This window comes from Bos indicus, chromosome 18, assembly GCF_029378745.1.
Source record: "Bos indicus isolate NIAB-ARS_2022 breed Sahiwal x Tharparkar chromosome 18, NIAB-ARS_B.indTharparkar_mat_pri_1.0, whole genome shotgun sequence".
Lineage (NCBI taxonomy): Eukaryota > Metazoa > Chordata > Mammalia > Artiodactyla > Bovidae > Bos > Bos indicus.
Window position 1 is genome coordinate 55,546,873 of NC_091777.1, and position 22,818 is coordinate 55,569,690.

The 22,818-nt window shown below is 47.3% G+C and overlaps 1 protein-coding gene across 1 annotated transcript; it reads left to right on the forward strand.

The window, feature by feature from the left end:
* The first annotated feature begins 14,357 nt into the window (after window positions 1-14,357).
* On the forward strand, window positions 14,358-22,516 carry ZNF114 (zinc finger protein 114). Its single transcript, XM_070770228.1, has 2 exons — window positions 14,358-14,529; window positions 17,825-22,516. Exons 1-2 carry the CDS (start codon window positions 14,358-14,360, stop codon window positions 19,009-19,011), a joined length of 1,359 nt encoding a protein of 452 aa, XP_070626329.1. The 3' UTR covers window positions 19,012-22,516.
* The last annotated feature ends 302 nt before the right edge of the window (window positions 22,517-22,818 follow it).

The window sequence follows — 22,818 nt, forward strand, 5'->3', positions numbered from 1 at the left end:
AAATGTTTCATTGAGTGGAAATAGAACGAAAAGGGAAGAGAGAAGAATATCCCAGGAGGTAAGCAAAATGGGAGGAAGTGAATCTGAGGCAACTGTAGTGGAGTGCATGATTAAGAATTTTAAGAAGTGATTTGGAGGAGATTACGGGGTGAAGATGACGCCTAACCTGCTCCGTGTACTCTGTGAGGTTGAATGGCGCTCTCTGGGAGTTGGATGGCCACCAGAGGGCCCCATGGACTTAAATAGAGTAAAAGCAGTCTATGCAGTGGTCCCAGGAGAGCCAGGACACTCAGATCAATATCTCTATATTGATTCATGGTTATGGCTGGCTCAAGATCCTCCCCCTTGGGCAAGATTCTATATTCAGAAATGGAAAGGAAAAATATTCAAGGCACAATAATTGACTGATGACAAAAAGGAAATTCTACAGGATTCCGACAGGGACGATCTGCCCCCTTTCCCCCCATGCTGGATGACACGCCTGCCACCCAATGCTCCACCGGGACCGGGGGCCATCTGAATGCCCGATCCAGCAGCCGCAGCTCTCCTACCTGCCCCCCGGGAGGTCGTAGAGACGCCACCTCATCAGGCTCAGATCCCAGCGGTAGGAACCTCTGGTCAAAGTCCACAGGATTCAGCCCCAGCCGAACTTCCTAAATTGTACCTGCCTCTCCCAGTGAGTACTGACAGAAAGGGGAAAGGACACCCAGGAATTAGACAGGCTGCGCTCCGCCAGTGAGCTGGGGAAAAGGGCCCCACTACCAATGTCCCTCAGCTACAACAGCCCCCGGTTCAGGCCTCACGTAGCCTACTATTACCAACCGTTTTCCTCTATGGACATACTAAATTGGCAAAAACACAGTCCACCGTACTCGGAAGAGCCACAGGGCATATCAGGCTGATGGAGATTATTTTTCGAACCTACCGTTCTAGGTGGGATAACATAATCCAGCTGCTAGTCTCCCTCTTCAGCACTGAAGAAAAACACAGGGTCCACACTGAGGCTAGAAAATGGCTCCAAGAAATGGCCCCCGAGGGTACCTTGAACTCACAGCGGTGGGCAGAGTTAGCCACCCCTGATGGAAGGCCCGACTGGGACTATAACACAGAGGAAGGAAGGGCCCACCTTGAGAAATATCGGGCGTCTATTTTACAAGGTCTCAAGAGGGGGGCCCCGCAAGCCTATGAACATGGCAAAACCTACCGAAGTAGTCCAAAAGGAAACTGAAACACCTACTGAGCTTTACAAAATATTGCGAGACCTGTAGACTTTATACACCAGTAGATCCGGAGGCAGCTGGGCCTCAAATTGTGATAAATACAGGCTTTGTATCTCAAGCCTACCCTGATATCAGATGCAAGCTCCAAAAGGTAGACGGAGTATTAGCCAAGACCAGCTCACAAATAATTGAGATTGCTGGTAAGGTGTTCTGAAACAGAGACGTGGAGGCAGAAAAAGGAGGCTGAGAAAAAATAACGGAAGGAAGATAACAAGACAACAGATCAGAGGATCGAGGGAAGGCCCCTCCCTGGGCCTTCCCCAAAACCTCCACCCCCTCTAAATCGGGGTCAGTCTCCCAGCAAGCCTCCTACAAGGAAGCCCAGGACCACCCTGCAACCAAATCAAGGCACCGGATGATGGGGCTTTGGCCATTGGAAAAATGAATGCCCCCAGAATAGTGGGGCGGGGGGCAGTAGGGGGAAGAACTGGCATCAGCTGTTATAGGGCTGGCCAGACTAGAGACTGAAAAGGGGTACCGGGGCTCAAAGACAAAAGGTCCCCGAGAGCCCATGGTAAAACTAAAAGTTGGGGACCAAATGATTGACTTTGTGGTGGGTACAGGAGCAGAAATGTCAGCGGTGACCAAACTGGTGGCACTCCTCTCAGAGAAGGCCACTGCTATAGGAGGAATAACTGGGGAAAAGCTGATCAGACCATTCCATCTACCCCGGAAATGCCAGATGGGGGACTGGCCTGGAAGTGACTCATGAATTCCTGTATATTCCTGAATGCCTGTTGAGAAGAGATTTGTCTAAATTGGGGGCACAAGTGACCCTTTACCCCCAAGAAAGACCCACCTAGGGCTCGACCACTTATTTACTCTCCTTCTCGGTAACCCCTCAAGATGAATGGAGGTGGCATGACCCTCCAGAAGGGAAGCCAGATGGGTTAAATGATCAAGAGAGAGAGCCGATCCAACAATTCCCTGAGGTTTGGGCAGAAGATAACCTTCCCCCAACCCCTGGACTCACCAAGCAGCAAGCTCCAGTGATAATAGAACTCAAACCCGGTGCTATACCAGTCAGAAAACATCAGTACCCGCTACTACTGGAGGCCTGAGTTGGCATCTTGTGACATAGAAATAGGCTACGGCAGGCGGGCATCCGGATTGAAGTCCAGTCAGCCTGGAACACACCGATCAGCCAGTTAAGAAGGAAGGGGGACAGGACTACAGGCCTGTGCAGGACCTCAGATTAGTCAACCAAGCAGCCGTAACTCCACCCCCACAGTTCCTAACCCCTACACCTTGCCAGCCTCCTCCCACCGAGTGCTAAGATCTATACTTTCCTAGATTTGAAGGACGCATTTTGTTTTGTATCCACATTGCTTTGGTTCAGTTCAGTTCAGTTCAGTTGCTCAGTCGTATCCGACTCTTTGTGACCCTATGAACCGCAGCACGCCAGGCCTCCCTGTCCATCACCAACTCCGGAGTTCACTCAAACTCATGTCCATTGAGTCGGTGGTGCCATCCAACCATCTCACCCTCTGTCGTTCCCTTCTCCTCCTGCCCCCAATCTTTCCCAGCATCAGAGTCTTTTCCAGTGAGTCAGCTCTTCGCATCAGGTGGCCAAAGGATTGGAGTTTCAGCTTCAACATCAGTCCTTCCAATGAATACCCAGGACTGATCTCCTTTAGGATGGACTGGTTGGATCTCCTTGCAGTCCAAGGGACTCTCCAGAGTCTTCTCCAACACCACAGTTCAAAAGCATCAATTCTTCTGCACTCAGCTTTCTTTATAGTCCAACTCTCACATCCATAACATGACTACTGGAAAAATACATGACTATTGCTCCAGTATCTCAACCCATTTTTGCTTTTGAATGGGAAGATCCAGCAGGGGGCACTAAACAACAGCTCACTTGGACTCACCTCCCACAAGGATTTAAGAATTCCCTGACCATTTTCTGGGAAGCCTTGGCTTCCGACCTGAACTCATTCCAGCCAGAACAGTTTTGATGCTGGCTGCTACAGTATGGGGATGACTTGCTGTTGGCTGCTGAGAATAAAGAGGACTGCTGGGAAGGAACTAAGGCTTTGCTAGAGATGTTGATGGAAGCAGGCTACCAAGTCTCGAGGGAAAGGGCACAGATCTGCAAGGAGGAGGTAAGATATTTTGGGGTTGTCCTGAGAAGGGGCACAAGACTGTTGGACCAGTCTAGGAAAGAAGTAGTCTTGAGAATCCCACGACCAAAAACCCTACGACAGGTCCGAGACTTTTGGGAAGCCACTGGGTTCTGTAGAATTTGGATCCCAGGATACTCTCAGATGGCCCAGCCCTTATATGAACTGGCAGGGCCAGAAGGGGATTCACTAAATTGGACAGAGAGGCAATAACAAGCCTTTGAAAAGTAAAAATTGGCTATTACATCGACACCCACGTAGGGTCTGCCAGAACTTACTAAGCCATTTGCTGCTGTTTATGTAACTGAAAAGGACAACGTGGCTATGGGGGTGTTAATCCAGACTGTGGGGACATGGGACCGACCGGTGGCCTATCTCTCAAAACGGCTGGACAACGTTACTACCGGGTGGCCTGGGTGCTTATGGGCAATTGCCGCGGTTGCCTTACTGGTCCGAGAAGCGACCAAGCTGACTTTGGGCCAAAACTTAACCGTAAAAGTCCCCCATGAGGTCAACGCTCTCCCACTATTGTAGCCACACATTCTGGGAAACAAACTCAGAAGGACATTGCAGATAGTGGAGTGCAGTTTATTACACTGGCGGGCCCAAGGCAGTCTCCTCTTAGCCAAGGACCCCACCAGTTTTTGTGAAAACCTTATATACCCTAAGTGTATAAGGTTCCCTGAAACTAGTCTGAACAAAGGAAAAAGATACAATCAAAGTTAACCCGTGATCATATGCCTTAAGCCTACGTAGTTAACAGTGGGCAGTTATCAATAGGCCTGTGGTCATACCCCAATAAGCATAATAGAATGTTTGATTCTATTCAGTTACACAGATAACTAGGATATTCTTTTAGGCAATGGAGAGCCCTGGGGCTCTTCCTTCTGGGGGTATGTCGTTTCCATAGATACTGGGCATATAGCTCAAAGTCCACAGTCCTGCCCAAGATGGAGTCCTGCTTTCAAGATAGAGCCTGTTCTGTTTCCTCCTTCACTACGAGGGGGTCCCCACAAATGGTTGTCAACGTCCTGGATTACCCAATACCAGGGACTTTTATGAGAGAACCCCCATGTTACTATTGAGCTCTGTCAGGCCTTAAATCCGGCTACACTCCTTCCTGTGGGGAAAGGTGGACCTTCACATAATCGTGAAGCAATCCTGGAAGAAGTTTATGCTAGCACACCTGACCTGAGGGACCAGCCAATCCCGGATGCAGACTGGGCCCCGTACGCCGATGGCACCGGACTGGTGAAACAAGGACAGCGGCTGTCGGGGCACGCGGTAGTCACAGAGAAGACCGGCGTCGAGGCTGGCTCTCAGCCATCCCACTCGTCTGCTCAACGGGCCGAATTATGGGCTCTAATGCAGGCCCTCCAGTTGTCAAAAGGTAAGGCAAACATTTACTCTGACTCCAGGTATGCTACCGCTACTCTGCATGTGCATGGGGCCCTATACAAGACATTAAAAACAAGGAAGAAATCTTGACCCTACTAGATGCTGTATGGGAACCTGAAAAAATAGCAGTGATACATTGCCGGGGTCACCAAAAAGAGGACAGCCCGCAGCTGGGGAAACCAGCTGGCAGATAGAGCCGCAAAACGAGCGATTGAGGAGTTTGGAGGTGCTGGGGGTGGGATTGTTAAGACTTTTGTGCTTAACAACTCTCCCACAGTGTACCCCGGCCCAAGACCAGCTGTCTGAAACAGAAAGGGCCACCAAGAATGAAAAGGGTTGGTGGGAGCTGCCATATGGCAGGCTGCTAGTTCCCAAGGCATTGGCCCCTTCATCAGTGTCTAGGGTAAAGCAGACTACCCACTTGGGATGTGACAAAATGGAAAAGTTAATTTGGAAATATTTCTTAATACCACAGCTTTCTTCCCTGTGTAAAATGGAATCCCAGAACTGTTCTGCTTGCTCACAGGTCAGTGCTGCTCCCGGACATAAACAGAAAACTCCAGGAATACAGTTAAAGAGCACCCTTCCCTTTGAACATTCAGAAGTGGACTTTACTGAGATGAAACCCTACAGACACTATCGTTATTTACTGGTCATGGTATGTACCTTCTCAGGATAGGTAGAGGCCTTCCCCACCCGAACTGAAAAAGCAAATGAAGTGGCTCGCTGTCTGATTCGAGAAATAATCCCCAGATTTGGGTTCCCGACCAGTATAGGATCAGACAACGGCCCTGCTTTCATAGACGATTTAATTCAACAGGTATGTAAAGCTCTAAATGTCAAAAGGAAATTACATACACCATATTGGCCCCAGAGTTCCGGAATGGTGCCGAGAACTAACCAAACCCTTAAAGAAACACTTTCAAAATGTATCATAGAGACTGACTGTTTATGGATGGACTTACTTCCAGTGGCCTTGCTCAAATTAAGAGTGACCCTGCATTCCCACGGTTATTCTCCTTATGAAATTGTCTATGGGAGACCCCCGCCCATAGTAAGACAGGTGTTGGCAAATTTGCCACAGGTAAGAGGAGATGGGATTTCACAGCAAATGGAACAATTAGGTAAGGTAATAAACCAGGGAACTAAGTTTGTCCAAGAAAGGGTGCCATTCCCCCTTGAGAAACAGATTCATGAGTTTCATGAGGGGATCAGGTGTGGGTCAAGGACTGGAAATTTGACTCCTTGGCCCCACAGTGGAGAGGCCCATACACTGCTGTTCTAACTACGCCTACAGCAGTTAAAGTTGCAGGTGTCCCTCCCTGGAGGCATCACAGAAGGGTGAAGAAGACATACCAAGCAGACCCTGAGGATGCCGAGTGGACTACACAAAGGGACCCTGCTGATCCCTGTGAAACCCAGATCATCTTAAAAAAGAGGAAGCAGAAATGAGCTCTGCAATCAACTTCTGCTACATGGGCTTGCCGGCATCATCCTGAGACTCGCCACAGTTTCAGCACAAGAGAACATTTTCATCTCGTGGGCACATTCTTATGCAGACTTTGATAACATGTCTAACTGTTGGGTTTGTGGAGCCATGCCTTTGTCAGTGATGGACGGACTTCCTTGGTGGGTGTCTCCTCTCCATAAGGGAGATTTTAGCCCCCTCTGTTCCTTTTTGAGACAACAACGAGAAACATTTCTTTCTTTGGTTATTCACAACCTGTCGCTTCTTTCTTGGTGTAAAGTGGACTCTAATCAGACTGATCAAGGCCATGGGGTGAGATTTGAAGTAAATGCAAGCTTTATAGAAGTAACAAAAGCCTATACTTTTTACTTAAAAATAAAAAAGGATGAGAACTCTAGGGCCAGTAAAAAGGGCCAGTCCATCAGGTACTTTGAACAATTTGACCAGATATGAGACGAATATTTTTGAAGGACTCCAGATCAAAGCCAGCCTATTGTCCCTGCCCCTATCTGTTGGGAGCAAAGGGAACAGAATATTGGATTTGGTGACCATCCTGTAGATCCAAAAGAATTAAAATATGTGGGATACTTTTCCTCTGAGCAATGTGCACAAATATTAAAGGTCACCTATCGCTGGCCAGGTTCAGACTGGAAGAACAACCCTGGGATCCGATCAGTGGTACCTAACGGTACCCAATGGCAGCGTGGATTGAATTTGTGTCCTTGGCTTCCAGTCTGTTGGGTCAGCCGCTGCACTTTAGGATTTGCCTTTGCTCAGGGAAGTATTAAGCCATCCTTACAACAAGCTCCAGTAAATTTGCCTTATTTACATGCACGGCGGGCAAGGTCCGTGTTTCAATGGTATGATTACATAGCTGCCTTGTTCATACCATCTATAGGAACAACAGATACTATGACTGAAGTAGAAGCTCTAACTAACTTCATGAAACAGGGCCTCCTGGACAACACAAAGGTGACCCAAACTTTAAATGAAGAACAAATAAAAATGAGAAAGGCAGTAATTCAAAATCAGATGGCTTTCGAAATACTTAACGGCTGCTCAGGGAGGGACCTGTGCTACAATTAAAGTTGAGTGTTGTGTATATATTCCTGATTTATCTGGCAATGTATCAGGCGCTCTAGCAGACATGAAAAACCAGGTAAGAGCTATATCTAATGATAATATTCCTTTTTGGACTTCTGTTTTGTCGTGGATAAAGGGCGATTGGTGGAAAACCATTGGCCATCGTTATAGTGGCTCGGTTGATTTTGTCATGTGGACCTTGCATTCTCCAGTGTATTGTCAACTTTGTTTTGCTGAGATTGAATTCATTCACCCAAATATATGCCAGAAGACCCAGGGTACAGTACATCCCTATGAATGATGCTCACACTGAGAGCATCATGAGAGGGGAATGAAGGAGGAAAGGAGCGGGTTGCCCTGACTAAACTGACTCTGTTTTAAAGGGAAGGAAACTCCATCTTGCACTCTCCGCGAACTTTGGACTACATATCTGGTAACCAAAGCCTCCCCAGTGGATAAACACCAGACCAGGCTGACCTCGTACCTAGACTCCCCAGAGCCAAAAAGAATGCAATAATCCACTATATAATCGATCACTTTCTGTAGTTCTAATAATGCCCATTGATGAGGGCTACACTGCATGACTAGATGACCTTTAGAAGATGAATCATGACTGTAGCCTGTTTGTATCTCTTCCTAACATTTTCCAGAGCAGACTTGAGAAATGTGGGGATGTGGGCTTGGGCATGTACACTTCGGGTATAAAAGGCTGTTGTCACAAAGATCGGTCGGGGTCCTTGGCTAAGGAGGAAACTCTGTCTGGGACCCGCCGGTGTAATAAACTGCACTCCACTATCCACGCTGTCGTTCTGAGTGAGTTTTGCTTCCCAAGGCGTTTGGCTCTAACAATAATACCTCATGATGTCAACATTTCTTCCATCACTTGTAAAGACAACTTCATCTTGGGGTTTCCCTGGTCGTTTAGTAGTTAGGACTTCAAGCTTCCAATGTAGGGGACATGGAGTCAATCCTGGTCAGGGAACTAACATCCTGCAAGCCTTGAGGTGTGGCCAAAACCAAACCAAACAACAACAACAATAAATTCCCCTTTGTCATAAGCAAGTGGATTTCCAGTCATAGCAAACCATCATCCAACAGGCAAGTAGGTCCTAAAAAGATGGAGGTGGGGAGGAAACGGGGCTCAAGAGGGAGACTGAGGGCCCTCTATTTGGTTTGGCCCTTTTACAGCATAGATCTGTTTGATCCTTTTTAAAATTTTTATTTATTTTGGCCACTTGGTGGTGTGATATCTCAGCTCCCAGACCAGGGATCAAACTCGCGATGCCTGCAGTGGAAGCGGGGAGTCCTAGGCACTGGATTGCCAGGGAAGTCCCTCCATCAAGCACAGATTTTTAAATGCCTCCCTTTCCTAAGGAAGTGTTCGTCCTCTCCGGGCGGGGCACAGGGCGGCGCCGCTGGCTTTCAAATTGCGGAACTTCCTAGCGGACCGGGGGACGGGGTAGGTGGGGAGGGGGCGGGGACAGGGAGAGCCCGAGGCGGGGAGACTGGAGGGACCGCAGCAGGTCCGGCTGCCTCCAGGGTCTGGCGGGAAGGTTCTGCCGGAAATGCAAATCTGCTGAGGGTGGGGTCAGTTCCTGGGACGATTCCCCCGGAGCTGGCGAAGGTGCAGGTCTGGGGATTCTCTCCCGGCTTGCCTCTACCACCTTCCCCGCCACACCGTCCACGGTGAGCCGTGGAGATCTGGAAGCAGGTACAAAATCCCCGGGCAGGATAAGAACTTGGTTTTGATCCTTCCTGTAGGGGTGGGGGGGCGGGGCTTGTTATTTTTATTTATTAATGTCAGTATCCTTTTCTTTTTTCACAGTTCCATCCGCCTGCCACCCTGCAAACCTCTGGGACTGGAATGAGTGCTTGCCACCAGCAGTCTAGACCCGTCTAGGAGCCGATTGCCGGGGGGAAATGGTAATTTTCCCGGGTTGGGACAAGGATCCACGCCCAGGGCGGGGCCGGGTCGCCTTCCGAAGAGTTGGGAGCAGCTGCCTGCAAAAGGCCGGATTCTTTCCGGCTCGGGAGAAAAGGGAAGCCACGAGGAGCCCTAAGTGCGCCCTTCACGTTGCCCCAGAGAGAAGGGGTCTCCCATCCCTGGGCTGCGACCTTGCAGGACGCCACTGTCGGTTCCCGGCGCCGACTGCGTTTGCCTGCTCGGTGTCATTTGAATCCACAATGTGTCGGGGGCGGGGGGAGGGTTGTCTGTTGTGCTGAGGGTGAGCCGCAAAATTCTAGGGACTGTCAGACTGAGAATATGCGCACTGGGTTCACTGCTCCTAGACACAGGGCTTCGAGGTTTGAGCTGGGTCTAATCGGCACATTGTTTTTTGCGTGGGTCCTGTGGCCATCCTTCAGTTCAGTTCAGTCGCTCAGTCCTGTCCGACTCTGTGTGACCCCATGGACAGCAGCACGCAAGGCCTCCCTGTCCATCACCAGGTCTCGCAGTTTACTCAAATTCATGTCCACTGAGTCCGTGATGCCATCCAGCCTCATCCTCGGTCTTCCCCTTCTCCTCCCTCCTTCAGTTTTTCCCTGCATCAGGGTCTTTTCAAATGACTCAGTTCTTCCCATCAAGTGGCCAAAGTATTGGAGTTTCAGCTTCAGCAACAGTCCTTCCACTGAATATTCAGGACTGATTTCCTTTAGGATGGACTGGTCAGATCTCCTTGCTGTCCAAGGGACTCTCAAGAGTCTTCTCCAACACCACAGTTCAAAAGCATCAATTCTTCGGCGATCAGCTTTCGTTATGGCCCAACTCTCACATCCATACATGACTACTGGAAAAACCATAGCCTTGACTAGACAAACCTTTGTTGGCAAAGTAACGTCTCTGCTTTTTAATATGCTGTCTAGGTTGGTCATAACTTTTCTTCCGAGGAGCAAGTGTCTTTTAATTTCATGGCTGCAGTCACCATCTGCAGTGATTTGGAAGCTCCCAAAATAAAATTCTGTCACTGTTTCCACTGTTTCTCCATCTATTTGCCATGAAGTGATGGGACTAGATGCCATGATCTTCGTTTTCTGAATGTTGAGCTTTAAGCCAACTTTTTCACTCTGCTCTTTCACTTTGATCAAGAGGCTCTTTAGTTCTCTGCTTTCTGCCATAAGGGTGGTGTCATCTGCATATCTGAGGTTATTGATATTTCTCCCGGCAGTCTTGATTCCAGCTTGTGCTTCATCCAGTCCAGCATTTCTCATGATGTACTCTGCATATAAGTTAAATAAGCAGGGTGACGATATTCAGCCTTGACGTACTCCTTTCCTAATTTGGAGCCAGTCCATTGTTCTTGTTCCATGTCTGGTTCTAACTGTTGCTTCTTGACCTGCATACAGATTTCTCGGGAGGCAGGTCAGGTGGTCTGGCAGTCCCATGTCTTGAAGAATTTTCCACAGTTTGTTGTGATCAACACAGTCAAAGGCTTTGACGTAGTCAGTGATTCAGAAGTAGATGTTTTTCTCTAATTCTCTTGCTTTTTCAATGATCCAATGAATGTTGGAAATTTGGTCTCTGGTTTCTCTGCCTTTTCTAAATCCAGCTTGAACATCTGGAAGTTCTCAGTTCGCTGTAGTGTTGAAGCCTTGCTTGGAGAATTTTGAGCATTGCTTTACTAGCATGTGAGACGAGTGCAATTGTGCGGTCGTTTGAGCATTCTTTAGCATTGCCTTTCTTTGGGATTCGAATGAAAACTGACCTTTTCCAGTCCTGTGGCCACTGCTGAGTTTTCCAAATTTGCTGACATATTGAGTGCAGCACTTTCACAGCATCATCTTTTAGAATTTGAAATAGCTCAACTGGAATTCCATCACCTCCACCAGCTTTGTTTATAGAGATGCTTCCTAAGGCCTAGTTGACTTCACATTCCAGGATGTCCGGCTCTAGGTGAGTGATCACACCATCATGATTATCTGGGTCATTAAGATCTTTTTTGTATAGTTCTTCTGTGTATTCTTGCCACCTCTCCTTAATATCTGTTAGGTCCATACCATTTCTGTCCTTTATTGTGCCCATCTTTGCATGAAATGTTCCCTTGGTATCTCTAATTTTCTTGAAGAGATCTCTAGTCTTTCCCATTCTATTGTTTTCCTCTATTTCTTTGCATTGATCACTGAGGAAGGCTTTCTTATCTCTCCTTGCTATTCTCTGGAACTCTGCATTCAGATTGATATATCTTTCCTTTTCTCCTTTGCCTTTTGCTTCTCTTCTTTGCTCAGCTATTTGTAAGGCCTCCTCAGACAACCATTTTGCCTTTTTGCATTTCTTTTTCTTGGGGATGCTTTGATCCCAGCCTCCTATACAGTGTTACAAACCTCCGTCCATAGTTCAGCTGCCAGGGAAGCCCTGATTTTTGTTTTTAGATTTCATATATAAGTGATAAATGGTATATGTTTTTCTCTGAATGACTAATTTCACTTAGCATAATACTCTCCAGGTCCATCCATGTTGTTGCAAACGGCAATTTTTCATTCTTTTTTATGGCTAAGTAATATTCCATTCTTTTGCTTTAATAAATAACCTTCCATTTAAATAATTATGTCCATATACCATTTTGGGGTTTTCGCCAGGGTATTTTTGGAGTATAATCTCATGAATGCAAATGCCAGATCAAGGGATGCCTGCATATCAAATTTTGGTAAATTGGTTCAGTTCAGTCGCTCAGTCGTGTCTGACTCTTTGCGACCCCATGAATCGCAGCACGCCAGGCCTCCCTGTCCATCACTAACTCCCAGAGTTCACTCAAACTCATGTCCATCAAGTCGGTGATACCATCCAGCCATCTCATCCTCTGTCGTCCCCTTCTCCTCCTGCCCCCAATCCCTCCCAGCATCAGAGTCTTTTCCAATGAGGCAACTCTTCGCATGAGGTGGCCAAAGTACTAGAGTTTCAGCTTTAGCATCATTCCTTCCAAAGAAATCCCAGGGCTGATCTCCTTCAGAATGGACTGGTTGGATCTCCTTGCAGTCCAAGGGACTCTCAAGAGTCTTCTCCAACACCACAGTTCAAAAGCATCAATTCTTCGGCGCTCAGCTTTCTTCACAGTCCAACTCTCACATCCATACATGACCACTGGAAAAACCATAGCCTTGACTAGATGGACCTTTGTTGGTAAAGTAATGTCTCTGATTTTCAATATGCTATCTAGGTTGGTCATAACTTTCCTTCCAAGGAGTAAGCGTCTTTTAATTTCATGGCTGCAGTCACCATCTGCAGTGATTTTGGAGCCCCAAAAAATAAAGTCTGACACTGTTTCCACTGTTTCCCCTGTTTCCCCATCTATTTCCCATGAAGTGATGGGACCAGATGCCATGATCTTTGTTTTCTGAATGTTGAGCTTTAAGCCAACTTTTTCACTCTCCTCATTCACTTTCATCAAGAGGCTTTTGAGTTCCTCTTCACTTTCTGCCATAAGGGTAGTGTCATCTGCATACCTGAGGTTATTGATATTTCTCCCAGCAATCTTGATTCCAGCTTGTGCTTCTTCCAGCCCAGCGTTTCTCACGATGTACTCTGCATATAAGTTAAATAAGCAGGGTGACAGTATACAGCCTTGACGTCCTCCTTTTCCTATTTGGAACCAGTCTGTTGTTCCATGTCCAGTTCTAACTGTTGCTTCCTGACCTGCATACAGGTCAGGAAGCAATTTTGGAGAATTTGAGCATTACTTTACTAGCATGTGAGATGAGTGCAATTGTGCGGTAGTTTGAGCATTCTTTGGCATTGCCTTTCTTTGGGATTCGAATGAAAACTGACCTTTTCCAGTCCTGTGGCCACTGCTGAGCTTTCCAAATTTGCTGGCATATTGAGTGCAGCACTTTCACAGCATCATCTTTCAGGATTTGAAATAGCTCAACTGGAATTCCATCACCTCCACTAACTTTGTTCATAGTGATGCTTTCTAAGGCCCACTTGACTTCATATTCCAGGATGTCTGGCTCAATAACCTCAGATATGCAGATGACACCACTCTTATGGCAGAAAGTGAAGAGGAACTCAAAAGCCTCTTGATGAAAGTGAATGAGGAGAGTGAAAAAGTTGGCTTAAAGCTCAACATTCAGAAAACAAAGATCATGGCATCTGGCCCCATCACTTCATGGCAAATAGATGGGGAAACAGTGTCAGGCTTTATTTTTTGGGGCTCCAAAATCACTGCAGATGGTGATTGCAGCCATGAAATTAAAAGATGCTTACTCCTTGGAAGGAAAGTTATGACCAACCTAGACAGCACATTAAAAAGCAGAAACCTTACTTTGTCAACAAAGGTCCATCTAGTCAAGGCTATGGTTTTTCCAGTGGTCATGTATGGATGTGAGAGTTGGACTGTGAAGAAAGCTGAGCGCCAAAGAATTGATGCTTTTGAACTGTGGTGTTGGAGAAGACTCTTGAGAGTCCCTTGGACTGCAAGGAGATCTAACCAGTCCGTTCTGAAGGAGATCAGTCCTGGGTGTTCTTTGGAAGGAATGATGCTAAAGCTGGAACTCCAGTACTTTGGCCACCTCATGCGAAGAGTTGCTTCATTGGAAAAGACTCTGATGCTGAGAGGGATTGGGGGCAGGAGGAGAAGGGGACGACAGAGGATGAGATGTCTGGATGGCATCACCAACTCAATGGACGTGAATTTGGGTGAACTCCGGGAGTTGGTGGTGGACAGGGAGGCCTGACATGCTGCAATTCATGGGGTCACAGAGTCAGACACTACTGAGCAAGTGAACTGAACTGAGGGTGGGGACTCCCTAAGGAGTCCTGATATGAACAGATGACTCCTTGGAAAAGTCCCTGATGCTGGGAAAGATTGAGGGCAGAAGGAGAAGGGGTGGGGCCGGTCAAAGGATGAGATGGCTGGATGGCATCACCGATGCAATGGACATGAACCTGGGCAAACTCCAGGAGATGATGAAGGACAAGGAAGGCTGGCGTGCTGCAGTCCATGGTGTGGCAAAGGGTCAGACATGACTGGGTGACTGAATAACAACAACGGGGAGGGGACATGATTCAACTCGATGACAGTCCATACCCCACTGAGCCAAAATGCGTGTGTTGTTCAGGACTCGGTGACCTTCGAAGATGTGGCTGTGAACTTCACCTGGGAGGAGTGGGCCCTGCTGGACGCCGCACAGAGGCAGCTCTACAGAGATGTGACCCTGGAGACCTGCGGTCACCTGGCCTGTGTGGGTAAGGAGGCCCCTTCTTCCTGCACTTGCTGACGGACAGGGCCCACTTGCGCCAGGCCCCTCCTGTGCTCCAGAGACTCACCCACTGCCCCCAGGTGGCAGACATGGTTTCCCCCGTGACCCTGGAAGTCTATCCTTTGCTTTCCTTTTTTTAATTTATTTATTTGGCTGCAAGGGGTCTTAGTTGCGGCACTCGAGAACTTCATTTCATCATGCCAGATCTTTTGTTCTTTGGTTGTAGAGCGCGGACTTATTTGTCATGTGGGCTTCGGTAGTCATGGCGCCTGGGCTTAGTTGCTCCCCAGTATGTAGGATCTTAGTTCCTGGGGATCTAAGGGGACACCAGGGATCAAAACTGTGTCTCCTGCATTGCAAGGCAGATTCTTAACCACTGGACCACCGGGGAAGTCTGAGGAGTGATTTCTTAATAAGTATGAGGCTTCCTTGGGTGTGGGGTGGGCAGGGGGAAAGTTCTCAAACTAGATGGAGGTGATGGTTGTAAAGTGAAAGTGAAGTCGCACAGTCATGTCTGACTCTTTGCGACCCCGTGGACTGCAGCCTGCTGCTGCTGCTGCTGCTAAGTCACTTCAGTCGTGTCCGACTCTGTGCAACCCCATAGACAGCAGCCTACCAGGCTCCCCCGTCCCTGGGATTCTCCAGGCAAGAACACTGGAGTGGGTTGCCATTTCCTTCTCCAATGCGTGAAAGGGAAGTCGCTCAGTCGTGTTCGACTCTTAGCGACCCCATGGACTGCAGCCTACCAGGCTCCTCCATCCATGGGATTTTCCAGGCAAGAGTACTGGAGTGGGGTGCCATCGCCTTCTCCCTACACGGTACCAAATGCCAGAGCTGTACACTTTGGTTAATTTTATGCTGTATAAATTTCATCTCTGTTTTTTGTTGTTGTTTTTTTAATTCATTTCATCTAATTAGTCCAGGCTGATAAAAACAAAATACCATGCACCGGGTAGCCCAGACAACAGTTGTTTATTTCTCACATTCTGGAGGCTGAGAAGTCCAGGATCAAGATGCCAGCAGATTCAGTTCCTGGGAGGGCCCTCTTCTGGCTTGCAGACGGCTGCCTTCTCACATGGCAAAGAGGGAGAGACCCCTGGTGTCTCCTCCTCTTCTTTTGAGAACAGTAACACCATCTTTGAGTCCCATCCCACCCTCATGAACTCATCTAAACCTAATTACCTCAGGAGGTTCCCACCTGCAAATAGCATCCTGTTGTGGGACTGGGGTTTCAGCATGGACTTGCGGTGGTTGTTGCTTAGTCCCTAGTTCAGTTCAGTCGCTCAGTCGTGTCCCACTCTCTGCGACCCCATGAATCGCACCACGTCAGGCCTCCCTGTCCATCTCCATCTCCCGGAGTTCACTCAAACTCACGACCATCAAGTCGGTGATGCCATCCAGCCATCTCATCCTCTGTCGTCCCCTTTTCCTCTTGCCCCCAGTCCCTCCCAGCATCAGAGTCTTTTCCAATGAGGCAAGTCTTCGCATGAGGTAGCCAAAGTACTGGAGTTTCAGCTTTAGCATCAGTCCTTCCAAAGAACACCCAGGGCTGATCTCTTTCAGAATGGACTGGTTGGATCTCTTTGCAGTCCAAGGGACTCTCAAGAGTCTTCTCCAGCATCACAGTTCAAAAGCATCAGTTCTTCGGTGCTAAGCTTTCTTCACAGTCCAACTCTCACATCCATACATGACCACTGGAAAAACCAGAGCCTTGACTAGACGGACCTTTGTTGGCAAAGTAATGTCTCTGCTTTTCAATATGCTATCTGGGTTGGTCATAACTTTCCTTCCAAGGAGTAAGCATCTTTTAATTTCATGGCTGCAATCACCATCTTCAGTGATTTTGGAACCCAAAAAAATAAAGCCTGACACTGTTTCCCCATCTATTTGCCATGAAGTGATGGGGCCAGATGCCATGATCTTCGTTTTCTGAATGTTGAGCTTTAAGCCAACTTTTCCACTCTCCTCTTTCACTTTCATCAAGAGGCTTTTGAGTTCCTCTTCGCTGTCTGCCATAAGGGTGGTGTCATCTGCATATCTGAGGTTATTGATATTTCTCCCAGCAATCTTGATTCCAGCTTGTGCTTCTTCCAGCCCAGCATTTCTCATGATGTACTCTGCATATAAGTTAAATAAGCAGGGTGACAGTATACAGCCTTGACGTCCCTAAGTCGTGTCCAATTTTTTTCGACCCCATGGACTGTAGCCTGCCAGGCTCCTCTGTCCATGGGATTTCCCAGGCAAGAATACTGGAGTGGGTTGCTATTTCCGTTTCCCTGGCATCTTCCCCAACTCAGGGATTGGACCCTTGTCTCTTAAGTCTCCTGCATTGGCAAAGGGGTTCTTTACCACTAATGCCACCATAGTGGTGGGGGGCATCACAAATTCAACCCATAACAGACTCTTTGTCCAGTTTGTCCTGGCAGTCGTAGGTTGGATTGGAAAAGAATTTCCAGACATGGAGTATTTCAGAAAGGAGTGAGTTTATAAGAACAGAGATAATGAGGGTGCTACCAGCACAGCAGGTGACCTCCTGGCAGACAAGAGAGTGTTGATGCTTTTTGTGAGTTAGTAGCCAATTTTTATAGCCTCAAGACAAAGAAAATTCCTGCTGGAAGGGTGGCATTATGTGATTGGTTAGGGTACTATAGAGTGAGTACCCAAGTGGGCATTTTTACTTAATATGGGGTCAGGGAGCTGGCCAGGAAGGATGGGAGTGGAGTGACAATGGTTGCTATGGGACTCAGTTCCGAAGGCAACCTTGGTGCTGGGCTCCGCGTCTGTGGCCTTGGTACAAAGCCTCACACTTGTGATCTTGGTATAGGTCCTCACAGTTCTCTCATGCTTGGCATTCACGATTGTACCTTCAATCTCACAGGATCATATTTACATATCTGGCTGCACCGGGTCTTAGTTGCAGCAGGTGAGATCTTTAGCTGCGGCATGTGGGACCTAGTTTCCTCACCAGGGATTGAACCCGGGCCCCCTGCATTGGGAGCGCCAAGTCTTGGCCACTGAACCACCAGGGAAGTTCCCAGAACTGTTTCTTACCATCTTGCTGTGTGTATTGAACCTCTGATCTTAACCATAGTCAAACTCCTCATACGTCCCAAATTCCAATATCTCTCTCTGCCTCTCTGCCTGCCTCCTCTTGCTTTCTCCCTTCTCCCATTTTCCTTACAGAGGGAGCATTTGAAAAGAGATCCACGGGCATTCACCTGCTTTCTCCAGCCCACTTTTCCTTTCCACAAAGACCTGACTTTTGCACCACTTCATTTCAGATTGGGCGACTCGACATCAAACCAAAGACTCGACCCCTCGGCAGAACAGCCTTGCTAAAAGGACATTTCAGGGAGTGAACAGAGCATGTCTGGCAAGCAGCGGTTCCCGACTCTCCGATTTCAGAGAAGACTGGATGTCCCATAGAATAGAGGAGCCGGGCAAGCAAAGAGGGCGAACATTGAAGCAAGTCGCAGCCGCCCACGAGAAAGATGCCTCTCCCGTTGGATTCTGGAAATATCCTGAGACGAGAGACATCTCTAACCCTGGCCAGAAGATTGTGCCATCACAGGGAGATTCCATGAGGAAACATAACCCAAGACGTAACTCAGATATTTTGAAACAAATTCTCCTCTTACACAGTAATCAAAAAATCTCTACGAACAACGAAGATGACCGAGTCAAGTGGCAGGAAATGCCTTGGATTCCACGTGCAAGAACTCAGACAGAGCTGAAATCAAAGGCGCGGATGGATCATCAGAACGACCTGCTTCATTTGCAGGCTGAAATGTACATGGGCATGAGCATCTGTGAATACAGTCCACGTGGGGAGGCCTTAGAGGGAGACATCTCCCTTAGGACAGGAGGGACGCCCATGAAAGAGAAACCTCGTCATTCTCATCAGTGTGAAAACACCTTCCTAAATAACTCTCTCCCTGCCGGGCAGACGCAACCCTACGAGGCAGAGACAAATAATGAGAATAATCAAAGTGGGAAGACATTTGTCCCTGTTCCAAGTTCCGATTCGCACAGGAGAACTTCGATGGGAGGGAAGAGCTATAAGTGCAGGGAATGTGGGAAGGCCTTCGTGTATCAGTCGTTCCTTAAGAAACACATGGAAATTCACACGGGAGAGAAGCCCTACACATGTGAGAATTGTGGGAAAACCTTCAGATACATCTTACACCTTAATAAACATTTGAGAAATCACAACCTGAAGACCTTTGAATGTCCGGAATGTGGGAAAAGTTTCAACAAGTCCTCAAAGCTTAAGGAACATATTAGGATTCACACTGGAGAGAAACCCTATAGATGTCAGGAATGTGGGAAAACCTTCAGTAAGTCCTCAAAGCTTAAGGAACATACTAGGATTCACACTGGAGAGAAACCCTATAAATGTAAAGAATGTGGGAAAAGCTACACTAATTCTTCAAGTCTTAAAAGCCACCTGAAGAGGGTCTGCGGATGAAAGGAATGGGGAGAAGCCTTCATTCATTTTCTCAAAGTACTGAGTGCAGAAGGATGACGTGGTGGAAGGGAGCTCAGTGAATGAACAAAGATGGAAACATCTCTGAACTCTCAGATCTTATGGAAATGTAAGATTTCACACTTGTATTTTTTTTAAGGGAATATGGGAAAGCCCTCTGTTGTCTCAAAGGTACAGTTCCTGTAAAAACACACTGCAGGACTTCCCTGGCAGTCCAGTGGGTAAGATGCCACCCTTCCACTGCAGAGGGTTGATCCCTGGTGGGGCAGCTAAGATCCCACATGCCATGTTGCAGGGCCAAAAAAATAAAAAATAAAACTCACACTGCAGAGGCATCATATGGGATTAAGGAATGTAGGGAAAACCTTACATACTCATCCTTCACTTTACACATGAGACCAAACCCTGGAGAGAGACCCTCTCATCAGTAATAGATTTGAGAAAGCCTTTATTTCCCTCTCTTCATTTGCAGGGCACAAATGAGTCTTAAGCTCAGTCAGGTCTGACTCTTTGTGACCCCCATGGACTGTAGCCCTCCAGGCTCCTCTGTCCATGGAATTATGCAGGCAAGAATACTGGAATAGGTTGCCATTTCCTTCTCGAGGGGATCTTCCCAACCCAGGAATCGAACCTGCGTCTCCTGCATTGCAGGCAGATTCTTTACCACTGAGCCACCGGGGAAGGGAAGCCCCTAATAGTAGAAGAGAAACAGGGTAGATGTTCCGATCGCTAGCATTATCCATGTCTCCTCCTTCCATTGGAACCAAAATTCTGTATTTGCCACCATTTCTAATAAAATCCCACAAGAATGCTGACTGCCTCTCCACGGACCCTTTCAGCTCTGCCACGTGAGTTTTGAGCTGTAGGAGCTTCATAACATTTCACTTGTGCATCACTGCACCCGTGTGAATCCCTGTTTGAACTACGTTGAATTTAGACTCAGGTTTACTGTGCTCCGTGATGCCATTTCTCTCCACTGATTTGACCGCATTATGGTCAGAGTATGTGATCTTTTTGGTACTGATAGGAAATACTTGTCTTGACTTTCATTTTGGTCTCGTGATGGGACCAGTTCTGTCATTGCCTGACCACATTCTTCTCATCTTCTTTACTAAAGAGACATAGATTTTTTTCCAAAGTTAACACAGTTGGATTTCTTTTAACACTGTGTGTTAGGTTTTACTTCCCTGACCAGGAGTCGAACCCACTCGCCCTTCAGTGGAAGCATGAGTTTTAACCATGGGACCGCCAGGGAGGTCCCTGTGGAATGTTTTTAACTGCATTTGTCAGGACTTTCCCGGTGGTCCCATGGTTACAACTGCGCTTCCGCTGCAAGGGTTTGACTCCTGGTCAGGGAACTAAGATCCCACATGCCATGCAGCAAAAAAAAAAAACAGAAAGAAATGCCTTTCTCAGATTTTCTCATATCTGGTGGTGAATGGAGCTTATTGCCAGTACGGAGGGAGGTGGTTTGGATTCCTGGAGGGCTGTTGGAAAGGAGAGAATGTTCTTCACCCTCTCTCAACCAGGTCCCCTGCTCTCTCTTTCCTTCGTAGCAGTCTGGAAATGGGATGATATTCCCGGAGTTAGCTCATACAACTTGAGGATCATTGAAATGAAAATCATGGTCCCAGTAACACGACCCTCAAATAGAAATACACAATTTCTCACTCTTGTATTTGAATGGCATATTTGGGGATATTCATGGCTGCAGTAGACTGCATGTCTAGATTTATTCCGTAAAGCAAAGCCCTAATTTGGTTAAGAAGCATTTCAGGGGAGTTTTGTTGTTTGTTAAATAGAAGCTGTTATTTATCTTTGTTTTTGTATGTGCCACACCTGTTGCAGGATCTTAGTTCCCCAATCAGGGATTGAACTCCTGGCCCAGAACATCCCCAGGGATTCAGCTGGAAGACTCTGCACTTCAATTCAGGGGGCATGCGTTCCATCCCTGGTCTGGTTGGGGACCTCAGATCCCACATGCTGCAGCCAAAAAACTCTCCAGGCCCCCTGCAGTGGAAGCACAGAGTCTTAACCACTGGACTGCTGGGCAGTTCTAGGGGAGGTTTTATAACTCAGAATGATAAAGTTAGTATGTGACCAATTTTTATAATTCCTCGTGTGATTCAAGATGCTGTACATTTCTTTGGTGTTGGGTGGCCTCGTCAGTATTTGAATGGTCAAACTTCTTAAGAGTGTTTTAGACTCTCTTACTAACGACATTTTTACTCACTGAGCAAGTTCATAATAAAATATCTGGGACTTCCCTGGTGGTTCAGTGGTTAAGAATCGGCCTGCAAATGCAGGAGGTACCGGTTCGATCCCTGAACCTGGATGATCCCACATGCCATGGAACAACTGAGCCCGTGCACCCCAACTACTGAGCCTGTGCTCTAGAGCCTGGGAGCCACAACTACTGAGGCCCCAGCGCCCTGGGGAAGCCACTTCGGTGAGAAGCCTGTGTGCAGCAGTAGGGAAAAGCCCTAACAGCAACAAAGACCCAGCACAGCCAAAAATAAAATACTTTCAAAAATTAAAATAATGCTACTCAAAACATAGATTCTCAAAGTCTTGCAGTTTTGTCAATTCTTGTTTAATGTATTTGGAAATGTGTTATTAGATACATAAGAAATTGGACATTTTCTTTATTAAAGGTGAGTTTTTCTTTCTAGTCTATGTTTAACCATCTTCTACAATAGTGATTGTTTTTGTTTCTTCATACAGTAAGGGTGAAAGTTTATGTGCTTCTTACCATGAGCTAGTATTTGCATATAGTTCAGTCACTCAGTCGTGTCCGACTCTTTGCAACCCCATGAACCGCAGCACGCCAGGCCTCCCTGTCCATCACCAACTCCTGGAGCCCACCCAAACTCATGTCCATTGAGTCGGTGGTGCCATCCAGCCATCTCATCCTCTGTCATCCTCTTCTCCTCCTGCCCTCAATCTTTCCCAGCATCATCAGGGCCTCATCCTGTTTATTATGTACCAACACTCCTCTCATAAACACTTTAACATTTTTTTTTTATGAATGAGAAAACTAAAGCACAGAAGTTAAGAAAATGGTTAATGTTAAGTGATGTGTTTTGAGTTTCAAAGCTACCAATGTTCTCATCGTCAAGTTCAGGGTTCAGAACAGGTGTTTTCTGTTACTGCTATTGCTATATATTTATATAACTTTATTTTTTGACTGCACTGTGCAGCATTGGGGATCTTAGTTCCCTGACCAGGTATCAAACATGTGCCCCCTGCAGTAGAAGCACAGATTCTTAACCAGTGGACCACCAGGGAAGTCCCCAAATTAGAATTTTTAACACTGAGTTTAAGGAACACATCATGGCCCTTCTATGTACTTTACATTCACTCATTTAATGCTCACCAACAACCCTATGAAGTGGGTGCTATCAGTACCATTTTTAGAGCAGAGGAAACACACACAGGCTAAGCAAGCTGCCCAAGGTCACACAGCCCCACTGGGAGAGGGCAAAATTCTAACTCCAGTGTCCTGCGCCAGACTAGGTGGGGAGGCCTCCCTATTGGCATTTTGTCTGTCCTCCCCCATCCGAGTATGAGCTCTGGGAGAGGCACATCATCTGGCTCACAGAGGCGTTTAGTGGAATAAAGAAGGGATGAGTGGCTATCTTAGGATGGCCACTCATCCCTTAGTGACCGCCTGCTCCCTCCTGCCGTGCTCTGCTCGAGGAATCCTATTCATAGGTAAAAACCGTATCCTGCGGCGAGCGGGCGGAGAAGGCAATGGCACCCCACTCCAGTACTCTTGCCTGGAAAATC

Excerpts from the sequence above, each read along its gene's own strand:
- ZNF114 (XM_070770228.1), top strand. The coding sequence starts at position 14,358 with ATGACAGTCCATACCCCACTGAGCCAAAATGCGTGTGTTGTTCAGGAC. Across the intron at positions 14,530-17,824 it reads CGGTCACCTGGCCTGTGTGG|ATTGGGCGACTCGACATCAA; the intron begins GTAAGGAGGCCC and ends ACTTCATTTCAG.